Source organism: Hemibagrus wyckioides, linkage group LG10 (genome assembly GCF_019097595.1).
Source record: "Hemibagrus wyckioides isolate EC202008001 linkage group LG10, SWU_Hwy_1.0, whole genome shotgun sequence".
Classification (NCBI taxonomy): Eukaryota; Metazoa; Chordata; class Actinopteri; order Siluriformes; family Bagridae; genus Hemibagrus; species Hemibagrus wyckioides.
In genome coordinates, this window is record NC_080719.1 from 19,037,415 (window position 1) to 19,055,000 (window position 17,586).

General features: G+C 41.1%; 2 protein-coding genes across 2 annotated transcripts in view; one reads left to right on the forward strand and one right to left on the reverse strand.

Annotated features, from left to right (window-relative positions):
* Window positions 1–280: 280 nt before the first annotated feature.
* Window positions 281–6,074, forward strand: cdc6 (cell division cycle 6 homolog (S. cerevisiae)). The gene is made up of 12 exons (XM_058401659.1): window positions 281–435; window positions 1,009–1,368; window positions 1,463–1,693; window positions 1,809–2,008; window positions 2,471–2,625; window positions 2,746–2,852; window positions 2,982–3,121; window positions 3,213–3,313; window positions 3,437–3,522; window positions 3,875–4,050; window positions 4,201–4,341; window positions 4,832–6,074. Exons 2-12 carry the CDS (start codon window positions 1,032–1,034, stop codon window positions 4,919–4,921), a joined length of 1,764 nt encoding a protein of 587 aa, XP_058257642.1. The 5' UTR covers window positions 281–435; window positions 1,009–1,031; the 3' UTR covers window positions 4,922–6,074.
* Window positions 5,188–17,586, reverse strand: part of jupa (junction plakoglobin a) — a 22,297-nt gene continuing 9,898 nt past the window's right edge. The window contains exons 2-16 of the mRNA XM_058401658.1: window positions 15,944–15,996; window positions 15,119–15,286; window positions 13,684–13,937; window positions 13,084–13,322; window positions 12,217–12,418; window positions 10,718–10,862; window positions 10,211–10,314; window positions 9,137–9,475; window positions 8,712–8,864; window positions 8,449–8,568; window positions 8,202–8,352; window positions 7,546–7,667; window positions 7,386–7,428; window positions 7,110–7,225; window positions 5,188–6,256 (exon numbers count right to left, since the gene is read on the reverse strand). Coding sequence (XP_058257641.1) covers window positions 7,113–7,225; window positions 7,386–7,428; window positions 7,546–7,667; window positions 8,202–8,352; window positions 8,449–8,568; window positions 8,712–8,864; window positions 9,137–9,475; window positions 10,211–10,314; window positions 10,718–10,862; window positions 12,217–12,418; window positions 13,084–13,322; window positions 13,684–13,937; window positions 15,119–15,286; window positions 15,944–15,959 — 2,169 coding nt within the window. The 5' untranslated portion in view covers window positions 15,960–15,996 and the 3' untranslated portion in view covers window positions 5,188–6,256; window positions 7,110–7,112. The remainder of the gene's footprint in view (window positions 6,257–7,109; window positions 7,226–7,385; window positions 7,429–7,545; window positions 7,668–8,201; window positions 8,353–8,448; window positions 8,569–8,711; window positions 8,865–9,136; window positions 9,476–10,210; window positions 10,315–10,717; window positions 10,863–12,216; window positions 12,419–13,083; window positions 13,323–13,683; window positions 13,938–15,118; window positions 15,287–15,943; window positions 15,997–17,586) is intronic.

Sequence of the window (17,586 nt, forward strand, 5' to 3'; positions counted from 1 at the left end):
GTTTCTTATATCGTTTATAAAGTTACAGAAAGACTGAAAGCTCAACAATTCCATCACTTCAGACAAAGAGCATTCACACTGTCTTTAAAATTTCCCGGGAATTTTTTCCCCCCTTTCTTTTACCTCAGCATCGTGTCAACAAAAGAGTTACCCGCCATCTCCAACGTGGCCCATCCCTCTAATAGGCGGGGCCAGTGTTTCTACTTGTTGTTCAGAGCCTTTGAAGTCGAGAGAGCCAATCAGAGTTCAGCTTGCAGAGTAGGGGAGAAAAAACCGCGCCAGCTGATATGTGAAGTGTTTCTCAAAGCCGAGGAGCGCGCCAGTTGTTTCTGTCAGCGGTCAGACACGGAGCTTTTCTGGACATTTTTGTGACTGGAAACTTTTTTCTTTTTTTTAAAAAAACAAAAAAACAAAAACACTTTATCCCGACACTAGGTAAGATTTGAGAATTTAAGGTACATTTAAAACGATCTATATTGTCCTGAGTGTAATGTGTATGGGACAGGAGTTCAAACCCGGAAGTTGTACATATGTGTTGAAATTGCTTGGCGCCAAATACAAGAACGGGTTATTTGTCTGATTCGCTAAAACTACTTTGCAAGTCAGAAATGATAGAACTTCTTCACATTTAACCTTATTTAAATCTCGTTTATTTTACTAACCCTCTTCATGCTGTTTAGATTTCGATTTCGCTTGTTTATTTAGCCTTTTATTGCGGTTTAGGCGCAATGAGTAGGCCAGACTGTTTCCGCGCGCAAGACCCGGATCTAATCATCTGTAACCGTGTTTAATTTACAAATCTTTTAACTTTATTATACTAAGTGTTGTTCTTAGAGTTTATTGAGCTTGTACGACAGTTCTTTAAAACTTGGGAAAACAAACTAAGCTTGCATCATTTATCCTGTTTCCTGTGAGGTTTTGTGTGGTGAACGCAGCACATGAACGCTTTTAGGATCTATCTTGTTTAATGTGTAAAATGACCATCACTTCATTCACTTCCTCATTCAGGATTAAAGCCTGGTCTGGTGAAAATGCCCACCACTCGCTCTCAGAGACAGCCAACTCTTCAGTTCCCTAAGCGCAAATCCTCCAGGGTGTCTTCCCAACCCAAAAGTTCATCTCAGCCTGACTCCGAGCATGTTCTGGACACCCGGGCTATCCCTCTTTCTCCCAGAAAGACAAACTTGGGGGTCCGAACTGGCCCACTCTCTCCTATGAAAGCAGCCTCGGATGCCAGAGCCATCCCGCTTTCTCCTAGAACGAAAAGTGTTGCAGACCTCCAGGCCATTCCTCTGTCCCCCCGACACCATATGCTCCAACACATCCCTTCATCTCCGAGACTCCCTCTGAGCCCCAGAAAGCGCACAGGTATTTAAAAAAAAAGTGTGCACTTTTTGTCCTTTCCTCTGGCATTTTAAGCACTAGTGTGTAAAATACTAATTAACCTATTTATTTTTTTCAGGTGACGAGAATGGATGCAACCTGCCACAGTCTCTTCAGGGTTCTCCGCCCAAACAGAGCCGACCCTCACTAGGCTCTCCGCGCAAGCTGTCCTTTAATGAGAACACTCCTGTCTTCGCGTCTCCTCCTCGGCCTACTTCGACAGTCCCAGTTTCGTCTCCCAAACTCTTGAAAGAGCCCACCAAAGCGGAGTCTGATGCATCGGAGAAATTGTCCACCCCTGTCACAAAAAGTAAGTTCTGTTCTTCACAATACACCTTTCTTTTGAAATATAGGTTTTAAGTCACTTCTTTGAATTTGGTTACATTTTCGGTCGGTGTGGTGACGAATGCCCTGCTGTCTTTCAGAATCGCAGTACCAGTTTGTGAAACAGGCCCTTCACACGGCCGTGCCTGAGCGACTGCTCTCCAGAGAGACCGAGCGAGGTGTTATCGTCTCCTTCCTAGAGAAACATGTGGTGCCCGGCAAGCCGTCCAGCCTGTACATCTCCGGAGCTCCTGGAACAGGAAAGACAGCCTGCTTGAACTGCGTGCTTCAAGAACGCAAGGTGAACTTTGAGGACAGGTGGCATTAAAGCTATGCAATAGGTAGATTTTTGCCCTAATAGTGTGGCAGCATCGTGGTATATGTATGTTGTCCTGGTATATTAGAAACATATTTTTTATAAGCAGGTAAGAGTCATGGAGCGACTCTGGATTACTACTCTGAATTGGTGAACTATATTAACATTACATTTATGCTGTATTATTGACCGAACCATGTGACGACACATTTATTATAGAAAAATAGTTCCTCTTGCCAATGGAATTGAGGACAAAAAATGCAGTGCTCTGATGTTTTGTATAATTTTGCAACAGATGTTTGCAGATGTGCAACGGGTTAAAAGACATTGTGTCTTGCATACTCTTATTGTAAATCAATCATAATGTAGTTGTATGTAATGTGTATCTGTAAAATCAAACAAGTTTTCAATGAGTTACAATAAAATCTTCTACTGTTTGTCTTCCAGGCTTTCCTTAAAGGTGTGCGGACTGTGGTGATAAACTGCATGACTCTTCGTAGCTCCCATTCTATCTTCCCTCTCCTGGCTGAAAAACTGGGAACGTCCAGAGGCTACAATGATGGAAAGCTTGAGAAACTGCTGACCAGTTCAGGCCCCACTGTGTAAGTGTGCAGAGGCTAGAGGTTTTTACTAGCAAAGCTCTCTGTCTGTCTCTCTCAGCAGTGTCTATGTGCATTGGTCTTTTGGGTTTCCTTATTTATTTTGGCTTATGTTTATGGCAGTCTTTTGGTACTGGATGAGATGGATCAGCTGGACAGCAAGGCCCAAGATGTTCTCTATACCATCTTCGAATGGCCTTATCTTCCCAAGTCTCGTCTGTGTCTGATTGGTGAGTTATTCATTATATTGTTCTCTAGTGCTGCGTTATCTATATGTATCTGTTACTGTGCAAAATTAAGCAAAGCATTAGAACTGACAGTGTTTCCTAAATTAACTTGTTTAAACTTTTAATGCTCAGGTATCGCAAACGCCCTCGACCTGACGGATCGTATTCTGCCCAGACTGCAGGCCAAGCCTCACTGCAGGCCACAGCTTCTTCACTTCCCACCCTACAGCCGCCAGGAGCTTGCAGCCATCGTCCAGGACCGGCTCACACAGGTAAGGCATCGTACACATACACACAGAGGAGTTTTGAAATGTTCTTCTAAACCCCTTCCACAGTTTAACCTTTAAGCTCTTACTCTTTCAGGTGTCAGGTGAAGGTGTTCTTGATGCTGCTGCTGTACAGTTTTGTGCCCGAAAGGTCTCTGCAGTGTCGGGAGATGCCCGGAAAGCACTAGACATCTGCAGGTACGAGAGCTCTGGTTAACTCTGGTTTTTCCACTCACTCTTGTTAATATCTCTCATGTCTCGTGTTAATATCTCTAACTCTTGCATAATTCTCCAATTTGCCCCGTTTTCCTCACCTCACAGGAGAGCCGTAGAGATGGTCGAGTCTAACAACAGATCCAAAATGCCTTCTGAATCGACAGACACCACTACAAACTCAAATACTAAAGGTAAGATTAAAAAGACTAAAACATGCTGAACTAGCTTAGTATTAAAGAAGAGGGAGGTTGTGTTTTGCTGTTCTGATTGTATCGCTTGCTCATGAGTTGCCATGATCGCTCACTTCCCTTAATCAGGGTGTAACTGGAAGCATTAACTGGTCTTATTCAGTACAGTGTGTAATATGCTATTTACATACATTTTTTATAGTCTACTGCCACCTCCTGGTATGGAGTGTCATCTTCCTTGTGCACACAGAAGTAGTGACTGCTCTTAATTGCTAGTTTTCTAGCTTGGTGTCAGTGTGTCTGCTCATTTTAATAGAAGGAAATGTCTAAAATGCGTTTGTTTCTCTCATTGCAGCGCCACGTGTGAGCGTTCCTCAGGTGGCAAGGGTTCTGTCCGAGGTGTACGGAGATCGCATGGCCTCCAATGGGGGAGAAGAAGGAGAAAGTTTCCCTCTGCAGCAGAAATTGCTGGTCTGCTGCCTGCTACTGCTTACACGCAACGGCAAGAGTCGAGAGATTCAGCTGGGCAAGGTGAGTTTTATACAAAAACACGATTCACGCGTGTTTTTTTTAGTCAGTGTATTTAATTAAATACTAGTCTAGTGTTTATTCAAGCCCTGTAGGTGTAGTTGATTTAAGTACAAATATCAGAACTGAAATCCTGCGCTCTTGTGCTTGCAGCTGTGTGAGACCTACACTAAACTCTGCCAGCAGAGGCAGGTCAGTGGAGTGGGCCAAGGTGAATGTCTGTCACTGTGCAGTTTACTAGAAAGCAGAGGCATCTTCTCTCTCAAGAAAGCCAAAGAAGCACGACTCGCCAAGGTACGCACCTTCTCACCCGCCTTATCCTTCCATAGAGGAAGGGGGGGGGGGAACCATGCAGATGACTTGGAATGATTGCGGGCATGTATGCAGTAATGCTTGGAGATATTTGCTAAAGTGCCATAGTGTGTTGTCGAGAGGCGTTTGTCATTTTAAACCATGTTTGAAGAGTGCAAATTAACAGAATTGATATCCAAAAACACTATTTTGTTGAGTAAACCAGCATTTTGACCTGCCTTGTTTATCCTGGTACTTACACTTTGCTCTGAGGCTGATTGCAACCTGAAGGCTGGGAAATGAAGATTACTAGACAAATCTGAGACTTTCATCTGCTGTAAAGAAGTCAGATAGATATAGATATATAGATATCATTTTTTGGATTGAACTTTAATCTGATTTCTCCCATAGAAGAAACTTCATCATTTTGTCTTGCATTTGTAAACCTTCTCAAATACTCGGTTAAATAGCTTTTTTTTTTTTTTTTGGACAGATCTCTCTGAAGATCGAGGAGAAGGATGTGGAGAACGCTCTAAAGGATCGTGCATTACTGGGCAGCATCCTGGCTGCAGGCTTGCCATGATCTCCTTCACTACAGCCACGATCCTCCTGCATTCATCTCCATGTTTCCTCAAGACCTTTATTTTCACAGCAATATTTATTTTTGTGATTTTTTTTTTTTTTAATTTTTCAAGCAAGATCGCTTTCTGAAATGTTTTTGTGAAATTATTTGAATTTTTTTTTTTTTTTTAGACTGAGTGTACATTTTACGTTTTAATGTAAATAAATGTACAGGATTTTAAAATCTTTCTTGACTAATTATACTAATATCAGAAAAGGGCACCACAGTTCAGTTAGTAACTGATTGATTTTATTTTGTAGATTTTTTTTGTTATAAAGTATGATGTAGAAACACTATAAAGACAATTATCACACATCCAACATTCCCACTCAGAGTTAATCATCATTGTGTAATGCCAATGATCTAGAATCTAAAAGGGGGAAAAAAAAAAAACTATAATCAACTCTTGAACCTGGCCACAGCTTGACTGTTGTAGAATCCTGTTTAGTCGATAGTGTTATGATGTGATACAGGAGAAATGAACATCATGATCAGTAGGCAAAACATTTTAAAACATGACCACATGGTGCAGCAGGGGGCAGAACTGGACAAGGTGGGAGGGGGGAAAAAAAATATTACCCAATGCTCTGGAGAAAATAAGATTTTAAACGTGATTAAAAAGTACAATCATTTATTTTTGTGGCTGCTGTGCAAGGAAGAAAAAAAGAAGCCAGAATAAAGTATAGAAATTTGCACTACAATGACTTTAGTAACTGATAAAAAGTAAGTTTGCAAGTCACATGTCCATCATTATGGCACAAATGCTCGAGTTTAAAAGCTTGAGTTAATATAACACTACGATGTGTTAGAATGCTCAGCCCTATGGTGGGTTTAACAAAGCTGTGCTGTGGGAAGAGAGGTTACGTTTATGTGCTTATCTGTCCCTTAAAACCCATAAAACCTCAGTGGATAAAGCTTAAAGCTGAATTGGGGTCAATTGATTTGCACTGTTCCGTCTCAGTGCTGCCAGCTTTCTCTATGTGCTTAAGAAAAAACAAAACTGAGTATAATCGATAAAATCTCTTTGGTAGATTACCGTTCCTCTTGTGTAATGAGTTTACAAACCCCCAAGTAACCCTTAAAATACATTTTCTACAAAAAAAAAAAAAAAGAAGGTAAGACAATGTGTGTATTCAATGTGTGAGAAGGCAGTGTTGAGTAATATGCCATTCCTCCCCTCACAGCACAGTGATCGCTGCATATCATACAGTAGTGTGTGTGCGCAGAGCCGCTTGTCCCTCGTCTTCACTCACGAAGCGTTTCCTCGATTAGTGCTCTTCTTGAAACATTAGTATTCTGTTAAAAAAACAAAACAACACACACACACCTTTGATAAATCTTCCAGTCGTCGCAACCCTTCCTCCTTTAACACGACACCGTTTTCTCTTCATACAATACCAAATCTGCACTTTGTCTTCATTTCATACATTTGTTCTGAAAGTGCACTTGAAGTAAACAAGCTGTATGAACGCACGGAAGTTGCAATAATCTGTGCGTAAAACTGCAACAGCTCATTTAAAGACCAATCAGATTTCGCATCATTACGTATAACCCATACATTTACACAAAAACTCGGCAGCTCACGTAGGATATGAGCGTTTTCCAAACTGGAGATTCATGATCACATTTCTTGTTCAAATTAAAAGATTTTTTTTATATCTAGTTTGATAAATAAGTCTGTTTGTGTGGACTGACATTGCAAAAACAACACACACCAATACATTAAAACAATCTTATTATAATGCAAAGGGATCCAAACTCTGAAGCCCTTTCCTTTCACCTGACTGTAATAGCAGACTGTGATAACACAGATAAACAAAATAAAAGTAGATTTTTTCCTCCTCTAAATGGATCAAGTCGTAGCTCGAGCCAAAAAGTGCAAGAAGAGCTCAGAAACCATTAAGAATGGAAAACCTTTCATAAATTCTTGAATAAATCCTTTTCTAAAGTGAAGTGGCAACCAAGAAAATGTTTTTTGCTTTCGAATGCTTTAGAAGTTTGGACCCCCTTTTTATAATTGAACTTTTATAAGGTAAAACTGAAAGAGAAAGCCGTTTGGCTCAGTTTACGAGAGAAACAGCGTTAGTAAGCAAGTCTGAGCAGGAACAATGTGTCAGACAGAATGATATGGGTTTGTACATGTAACAACCTGTTAGCAAGCATCAGTGTAGCCTCGGCCCATTGTGTCAAAGGCTTGTGGGTAATCGTCACCCATTTCCCCATCATATCCTCCAAACCCGACACTAGCAAAGCGAAGGTCAGGATCTGTAAAACATACACAATTTACAGATACACATCCCTCTCTGTGCATTAGTATTAGTGCAGTTGTATGTGGTGATGCGATAAAATTAGAGCTAGATGCATTCTAATCTTATCAGAAGCTTGTTAATAGGTTAAGTGTACGTATTTAAACTCGGGTCCGCACCTTCTTGCATAAAGCCAGGATCCATCATCATTGAACTCTGCGCCTGAAAACACACACAACGGGAGACAAAAGTCAGTCTGAACGTCCTTCGGGACGATAACCGGCTCCGGCTTGACCTCGTGTTATTCTGTGGGTGCTTCACACGTTAAGACACACTCACCGCTTCCCACGCTGCTGGATCATGTTTGAACAGAGTGTGAGTGAGCTCCACCGACATGCGTTTCCTGTAATCAGCGTTTTTGTCCTCGGAGATGCGGAAGAGCACGGCAGCCGAGTATGTTGCTAACGGAGAGAGGAAATCAAATCATTTCATTAGCACCATCAACTCTCAGAGTAAACCGATACTGTGATCCTCACCCTGGTCTTGAGCGGCTTAATTAAAAGCTAGACTAAGACACTGTAGTAATTCTGCGTGTTATAAACACTATAAAGCGATCACATTTCAGAGAGAAGAGAAGATGAAAGTTGTGAAGTGAGAGGCAGCTGTTATCGTTCCAGGCTTTCGAAGGATTTTATTCCTTAAGGAAAAAAAAAAAAAGATGGAGAACGCCAATTTTACATTTCACGTTGTGTCTTTCCCTCACCGACCTTTCCTTTTTTTTTTTTGGAGTTAATAATACAAAAAAATGTAGCTGTGAAACTACAAAATGGAATTTTTAAAGCAGAAATTTAAAAATTAATTTGGATTAGAAAAATCTCCAATAATTTCCACATCAATAGTTAGACATTTTTCTTAGGTTACATGTGCTCTTAAATTCAACTAAGCATGCAATTTTCCCTTACTGCATATATTATGGTCTTGTTTATTGTACATACCGATGCCCTCATTGTTGGAGTGCAGCAGTTCCATGAGCGGGGAAGCGGCACCCTCGCTATCAATTAAGAGAGCTGCATTCTTATCCAGAGCCAGCTCACAGAGCACTCCAGCAGCCACCCGCTTAATGTTATCTCCTGGGGAGTAGAGCAACTGGAGAGAGAGAGAGAGAGTGTGTGTGTGTTAAGACAGAGTCACAGCCCTTGGTGTATAGGCAGAATGGAGAAAATGGCGGTCTGGGATATTAACCTGCACAAACAGTGGGATGGTATTCAAATCAGTGATCATGGCTCTATTAGCAGGATCTCTGGCCAAGATATGCAGCGCTCCTGTGCAACCTTCCACAATCTCCTCCATTCTCACACCATCCTAAGAGAAAATGAGAAACCAGATGTGAAATAAGATCTGGAAACTCGAACCACCGTGTTAGTGAATGAATAAATAAATCATTAGGTAACTCAAGTAAAGAGTAATGTTACTGGGTTCCTGTGTGTGAGAGAGTCATAGCCAACCTGGTAAGTTTGCTGGCTGGCTGAACCGTGCTTCTGAGCGTCCTGGTGGGCGTTTTTTAGCAGACTGACCAGTTTGGGAATCGCATCAGAGTCTCTGAGATGTGGCTGATTGGCTGGGCACAGCGCCAGGTTACGGATCAGGCCGACCACTGCCTAAAGAGAGAAAAACGAAGGCAGTTCTATTTCAAATCTTAATGCTACATCTGTTCATAGCAAGTTCTAATTTCTGTTGTAAATTGTGCGACACAAACAAGACTAATATTCTGATTGTGATGAGCAGTGTGCACACACTCACATGCATGCACACGCCTTTGTACAACTCAGATAACTGTACTGATTTTCACATTTAAAAAAATAGAAATATATACACATAAACCAAATAAAACCCCTCCACACTACGATAAAGCTTCATCTAGTTTTTTCACCTTAACAACAGGCCAGTAGTGTGGCTTGTTGAGCAGTTTGACGATGGGCGGGATGCCGTAGTGCATGCGCACAGCATTCTGTGCCAGCTCGGCATCTTGGTGGCGGCTGGTGAGGTGGCGCAGGGCACAGGTGACGGGCTCAGCCACATCCTCCTTTTCTCCAGCACGCAGCAGCGCATGGATCAGAGCCTCAACACCATTGTTCTGGCTTACAAATGTCTTGTTACGGGCGTTATTGCACGTCAGATTCGACAGGGTTCCAGACACGCAAGCCAGAACGTTCTTGTCATCGTTGGCGAGGAGTCCGATCAAAATCTGCAGCAGCCCTTCCAGGCCGTCCTGCATGGAGAGAGACAGACAACAACTAAATTCCTGTGATGGTGTGTACTGATTAAGGCAGAGGATTTAGTCAGGGAGGAAGCATACAGATTACAGATAACACATGATGTAGCATGTCTTAAGGCCATTTATTTGACAAAATCGGAAAAGAATTTCTAAAGATCACCGCAACTCTGCGTCCCAAATGATGTTCTTATGTACTCTAGCGTCTGGTGTAATGAAGTGTAGTATCATCTCAAATGGAACACTATTTAAAATGTTTTTTTGCTAACCGGGAACATATGCTGTGTCCCAGCTGAGGGCAAACTCACATAATGTGAACATGACCTTTTAAAATGTTTTAAAAAAATAAAATCATACAACGCGGGAAAAACTTGAGGCATTTCTAACATGTTTTGGCACCAGTGTCGTCGGCCATCTTGATATTTTTTCCTCCTCCAGTGTCAGTGCCTGGTAGCCCCACCCCTCTTCCACTACATAAGCACAGGGCTGCGAGTGTTGAAGTGTGTAGAATGTAGGACTTTGCTTTTTCAGGTGAATAAATACGAATAAGTTCACTTTTTCTTGTTGGAATTTTCAGTGTGAACAAACTACCTACCTTTTTTGCTGTTTAAAGAAATATTTTAATTACTGAGCCATAAAACTACAGAAATTAGGACAGCATAACTATCTTATTAGCCAGTAATCTACAGGAGCAGAAGGTGAGAACTTTGAAGATTTGAGATTTCCACAGACCTGTTTGGTGGCAGCATCAGACAAGTTCCTCAGAGTCCACAGACAGTTTTGTGTCACCCGCTGACTAGAGCCGGTCACATGCTTTCCCAGAGCACTCATTCCACCTGTGTGTGTGTGTGTGTAGGGGTGGGGGTAATGGATGGGGTGACAGGACAAGAGGGGTTTAGAATCAAAGGAAGAGAAAAAAAAAAAAATCACTACTACCACAACCTGATGATTCAGTTATAAAGTTCAATTTACACTTTGTACTTCTTCCAACATCAAACAGTTCAGTTACAGTGACATGTTAAAGCCAGTATAAAAACAGCAGATACATGCTATGTCAGCACCATGCACCAAAAACTGAGACATTTTCCGGAAGTGCCATAAAGAGGGAAAGGAAAGTAGACAAAACAGCAATAAAGACCGTCTGAAAGAGAAAGAGCCAGCGTTCTCACTGGAACATGCGACTCCCCAGAGATTGATTGTCTTGCTAAAAGAGCAGCAGGTCTCTCAGCTCTCACTTACCAGCCTCTACGATGGCCGGCTTGTTGCTAGGACACACTGACAGCACTTTCAGTACGCGGCTGGTGGTCCACAGCAACTTCTCATAGTTGTACATACTCATGATCCGCACCAAGGCATCAGGGCCTCCGTTAGCCAGGATTATCAACTGTAAAACACACAGCACAGAAAATACAGGGGTTAGACAGGGTTTGCTAACCTAATCTGGTTATAGATATACACACACACACACACACACACACACACACAATTGGTACAGCTGCATTTATGCAGTCTGATATATGTGGTATATGTACATACATACAAACAGGGTTTGGACAATGAAACTGAAATTCTGGCCAATACAGTGTTGGAGGTTTCACGACTATATGTGGTAGTCAATATTCACTGATTTCACATTCCATAAGTGTGAATCAATAGGACAACTGTATCGAGAGCCAGGGTCACCAGGGTACAACACCATGAAAGACAAACCACATACCGTCCAACAGGAGTAACCAGCGATGCATGAGGTAGGTGTCTGAAATGGATGTCCGTGTACTGACCCGTATCCACAAAGCTTAAAACCTCAGCTTACTGCAGAACATCCTGACTCCCCCGTTTCCACCAAAACTGTCTGGCTGGAGCTCCACGGGATCAATATTCAGATGAAAGAGAAGTTTTACATCTCCCGTGGCTGGACCAGTCACCAGATCTGAGATTATTAAGCCACTTTGGGGTATTTTGGAAGAGCGAGGCAGAAAACCCTGAGGTGTGGGGTCTATGGATCGAATTTGTCTGTCTAGCAGATCCTACAAGTGCTCAATCGAATTTAGAGAATTGAGTCCAAATCAACACCTCAGTTCTGATCCTCAGGTGTTCATTGTGGGTGCTTTCAGCAGTGGACAGGAATCAGCATGGTCACCCTGACAGCTCCATACATAGTAAAGCTCTGGTGCACTGTGTGTTCTGTCACAACTGTACTATAACCAGCATTCACATTTTTTTTTAGCTGTTTGTGATACAGTTGCTCTTCTGTGGGATCTTACCACACTTCACAGCCTTCACTACCATGTGTGTCAGTGAGCCTTGTTGTCAATGAACCAGGTCAATGAGATGTCCTGTTACTGGTTCACCGGTGGTCCTATTTTGGTACACTTTTGTTAGGTTGTAACCACTACATACTAGGAACACCCAAACACGGTCCGCTGTTTTGGAGAGACAGTTGTCTAGTGGTCACAATCTGGCATTTGTAAATTGTCTAGATCCTAACACCCATTTTCCCCCATTAACTTCGATATCTGACTGTTTTGGGTATCCACTTCATATCCAAATGTAACACCTGTCTGCTGTCATTGTAACGAAATAAACACTGTTCATGTCAATGGTTTAAATGTTATGGCTAATTAGTGTATACTGTATATACAAAACTGTATATATAAACTTTACTCTTACAAATCTGTGGCTCATCACTGGCTAATGAAAAAATTAAGGATGTAATTAAAAAAAAAAAAGAGACACACCTTGCTCTCCTGGTTGCCATAGGAAAGAAGTTGAAGGCAATCTGTAGTAATGGCCAGGAACTTAGGGTTGGATTTCTTCAGGAGTGGCACCATCCTCTGCAGGCCGTCCGCCAGACGTACGGCCATCTTGGCCCCCTCCTGGTGTAGAAGCAGGTTGTGGAGTGTGGTGATGGCGTAGAACAGCACTGGCTCCAAAGGAGAGCTGCAACACACACATTACTTGGTTGACGCACACTATAGCGCTGTGGGCTAAGGCTAAAAAAATCATGCCAGTTTCTAAAACTTCTTGAGTTGATTAGTTTAAAACAATCTAACTTTAAATTGAAGTAAATGTATTTTTCTGGAAAAAAATAAACATTTTTATTAACATCACAAGTCAATTTCTGGCACCTGTAAAAAAAAAAAATCACTATAAGCAACAAGTAACTGAAAAATATTTATAATTTCATTTTAAATCATTAAAAAAATAATACTTTTAGAAATCATGGCTCAATGACTTCCATAAATACAGTCTATATTTAATTCAATTTGATAGTTTCCATCAAGAGATCATGTATTTATTTATTAGTCCTGCAATATAAATATATACAATAATTTTATGGCTATTTACTGGAGCAATAGAAAGCATTTTTTTTCCTGAACTGTCCACCTATAGAACATATGTTTATTAAAATAATCATTAGAGTCCGCCTGACGTTATTTACCGGAATAAAATATAGGTAGGTAGGTTGTGTTTTCCACTACATAACAAAATTATGGACCGCCCGATTATGCTTCCAGAACCATGGACATATTTGGAATATTTAGAGGTAGGTAGAGAGGGGATCTTGAGAGTAATCCTCCAAATTTGTGCTGCTGCGTTCTCACCTTAACATGCGCACCAGTGCAGGAATGCCTCCTGATTTGAAGATGGACAGTAAGCCCTCACGCTGGTGTGACAGGTTGTGCAGGATGCTGGTGGTGGCGCGGGCCGTGTCCATATCGCTGGTGTTCTGCATGACTCTCACCACAGCCGCCACCATCTGGGGCGACTGCATCAGAGCACGCCGGGACGCCTCCTTCTGCGTCAGCTGGTTCACAATCTGCGCCGCCTTGCTCACCACCACCTGGACAAATGGACAAAGTCAGAGGTTAACGGTTTTCACAGCATGCAGCGTTTTAATATTTATTTAATTAAAAACAAAAAACACATTATGTTCTGCACAGATCATTTCTTCAATTTCACCTAAAGTAAAAAATACATTTAAAGGTCATACTGTTTTCAGAGATTTTAATGGTATTCGATCAGACATTATACCATATAAGAATGCAGTAGAACAACAATTGTCCTGTGTTTAGGAAGAAAGGTACATAACTACCTCAGGTCTACCTTACATGCTGCCTCATGAAAAAAAGTGTCACAATGGTGCACACACTACAACATCTGTCTATTCATGACAGAGTAACAAAAGGACACCCTTCATGTACCTGGTCATCATCGTTGAGGAGTTTGGTGAGCTCAGGAATGGCGCGGGTTGCCAGCTCGGCGTCATCCTGGTAGTTAATCAGGTGGATGATGGCTGCCTTGAGCATTTGTGAAGGTTCGGCCAGCCTCTGCACGTTGGTCTGCTGGGTTGAATCCACCTGGGTGGACAAAACGGTCGTCCCCTCCACCATAGTCTCAGGGAACATGGCTTGCCTCACGCGCTGGGCTCTGGTCATGGTGTACTGTGCCTCCATGTCTGAAGGAGAGAGTTGGTATTTGTGTGTAGACATGGTAAGGAAAGCAGAAGGGGAAATGTGATGCGTTTCTTTGTCCTGAGCTACTGATGATTAAAATGGGAACAAAAGCCTGAAAACAGGAACAACAATCTGGACTAACTGCGTTTGCATGAATGCAAATGTCATGGAAACTAGAGCAAGCTCAATTTTTAAAGGCATATTACAGTTAAAGCCAAATTTAGACATGATGGCTATGACTAAGCTGGCAGTGCAGCCACAGATTAAACAGATGAAACAGTGAGGCTGCGCTTTATTTATGTTTTGGAACCTCTACAGACGTTTTACATAAAAAACGCAGAATACATTTATATGTCCTTATAAAACAAAAAACAAACGCAGTAATACATTTATATGTCCTTTCCCCCTGGAAACAAAGCCGTCATGACGCTCTACTTCCCTCATGAAAGAAGGAAGCCACAGAGTTTACAGCTGAGCAACACTGGATTTTCTAAATGATGTCAAGTTCACAGTACAGACTCATTATCTCAAACCAACGATCTATGGTTGCATGCCGGTCAGTGAGCCTGAAGATCCATCTACGTTAGACTAGCTACCATGTGTTCTGCAAAAATACTGCTACCAGTGTCTATCCACAATTCAAACACACGAAAAGAAACTTCAGATAGAAAGATTAGATATCTGTACGGCAACTTTGTAAGGATTTTTAATTCAATTCAGTTTAATTTGTGTGACACTTTTTTTTTTTTTTAGCAACATCACAAATCAGCTATATAGAAATTTAGATTTGGACTCCAAATGAGCAAGCCAGAGGTGTAAGGAAAACCTCCCTGAGAAGACAAGAGGAAGAAACAAATGTTCTTGAAAGGAATCAGACTGAAAAGGAGTCCGTGTTCTTCAGCATGACACCGGATAGTGTGAAGATGAGCCATTACTACATTACAGTCCCATAAGTGTACACTATACAGTCAAGTGCTAAGTGTGCTGAAAGGCTCTGTGTATAATACAATTTACAGTAAAAAACCTACACCTAACCTTAAAAAAAAGACTGGTGTCCACTCAAGATGCAACACACACTACACAACTGCTGTGCTTAGAAAGATCCAGTACCTTGACCACATTTTCTGGTCACTTTTAAGACAGACCAGAACTAAAGCAATTCGGATCGGTTCGAGTTTCTCACCTGCAGGGTTCTCAGTAACTGTGGTGGTGGTGTAGGTGTATTTCTTGTTGTACTCTGTCCCATCGTCATCTGTACGCACTGTGGTGGCTCCCGACTGGATGCCTGAATCCGTTGTATAATACGTCTTTTGCCACTCTGTAACCTTCACCATACCATCATGTTCACCCACTACACACACACACACACACTTAGCCAAATTCCACTAATGACAGACTGAGTACCTATCATATTTTCTGCAAACTTTATAATCCCTCATCAGCCTATTAATAAATGCAATAAATATTAAATAAATAAACAAACATAAATAATACATAACTTGAGATGTACTCTGCAAATGCTAGGTTTTACGAATGTCTTTGTTTAATAAATCTTTGTTCTAAAGTGTGTTGAGGGAAAATAGGTCAGTAAGACACTCAATGAAAGGACATGATTTTTTTTTTAAATTGATTTAATGCATGAATGAATTCTTTTCTCCTTAAATACTCCGAGCTTTACTCCAATTAACCTGACAGTTTTCATGCAGCCTGCCAGGATAACTGAACTGTCTAAACCATTTACCTTTAATGAAAAGTCCAGGTAAAAGCCATAATTTATTATTTAAAAAAAAAAAAAAATTTAAATGTAAATCCTGCTCTCTCATCAGGTAAAATAATTTATAAAATGAAATAATTTAAATTTATTGCAAAGGCAAATTACTCATTCTTGTAGAACCCAAGCACTAGTAGTATTTCCAGTTTTTACTATTTTACAGTGCCAGTGAATTGTTAAAACTATAAACAGAACTATGTCTAAATGAATAGCATTCTTTTAATTTACATAACTTACTTTGCATTGCCATCATTGCTTCCTTGGCGCAGAACGAGGCCAAATATTAAAATCTGCAACAACAACAACAACAAAAAAACGTTACTCAGAAACATTCCAGACTTTTTGTTATGCTGACATTTATTTTTTTTTTAAATAATAACCCGACATCAACTTGCCTGCGGAAAAGAACAATAACCGAAACAATACTCTTTTCGACGAGTTAAGCCTGAGCAAAGTTCGTGAGAGGATGGTGTGTGTACAGACAAGAGCATGGCAAGTGTGGGCGTGTGTGTCGAGAGATCAGGGCGGGGCACATTGTATGAGGGGACTCTCTGACCCCGGTCTCCACCCACAAAGTCTGTGCGAGATCGAAACAAGTCGTAATAACCACAACAACTCCTCAAACCGGCTTGACATGATTCACTCTTCACACACCCCATACACCTAACGCTGCTTTACTCAATTAAACCATTTCTTTCTGCCTCTAATTTCTGTGTCTTTTCAACATTAGGATAATCTACAGATTCTCTCACCCTGCCTCACACATCTACAAAGTGAATACAAAACAAAACACTCTGAACATGCTAGTTCATGAAATCAAGGTACAGGCAACGTGGATTTGTTCATCAGATAAAATCTCATTCCTTGCCTCTAACCCTTCTTGACTGCCCTGATTTCGTTTTCCATCTTCCCTCCATTTGAGTCTTTTGTTATTTCTTTCCTGACCCCTGGGCAGTTTCCTGACCTCTCTCTCCTTTTGCGCTTTCGCCGTCCTCCTCTTTCTCTTTCACTAGCTGCTCGTATGTGTGCTCTGACTGTATGATGATGAAGCCAGAGTGTGTGTTTCTCCTGAAATTTACCAGCCATCACCTAAGCAATCTAGATCTGCATTATTTCCCAGCTCTGGTGTTCTGGGCCTGTATATCAATATATATAGTCTAGGAGTCTGCTTAAGACTGACATAGGCCTAGCTGTGAGGGCTTACACACACAAACACACACACACCTACAACTATTTCAGTAACATAAGCCAGTATACAAGTACACAAAATGTTTGCTATATAAAAATCACACTAGTGCTGAAATCTTATAGCAATACCACAAACAAGTACGCTAGTCATGTTTCAGTAGGCAAGTAAATTTCAAGGATGAAAAAAAAAATCATTTAATAAACTGTTCTGTCAATGGTCATCGAATTAAAGCCACTGACACTGCTCCCAGCTCCCAGTTACAGCCGCTCCGGACTTACTAATGGGTGTGTTCGATATTTACACTTTTGTATTGATGACATCTAATTGTTCTCTGTTCAAACACAAACCACACCAGATATCATTACAAACCTAATTCTGATGGAGGTAAAAGCAACATATGAACATGAGACAGCATCAGCTGATGTCATTAATCTGCCTTCCACACATGAATGAAATAAAAAGGAAACGCTGGTACATTTTAAATGTGTGTCGGCAAACTATTATCGTTTCTTATTGTTTTACCGTTGAAGTTGAAGATTTAGAAAGAGATCGCTTTATTAGTTTATCCTTACATTGCAATATAAATTATTGCTCATGCCCAAAAAAAAAAAACATGCTCTTATCGACATTTAAGAACAAAATGTTTCACCCAGTGGCTTTAAACATATGATATTTTCTTCAGCTGTCTGTT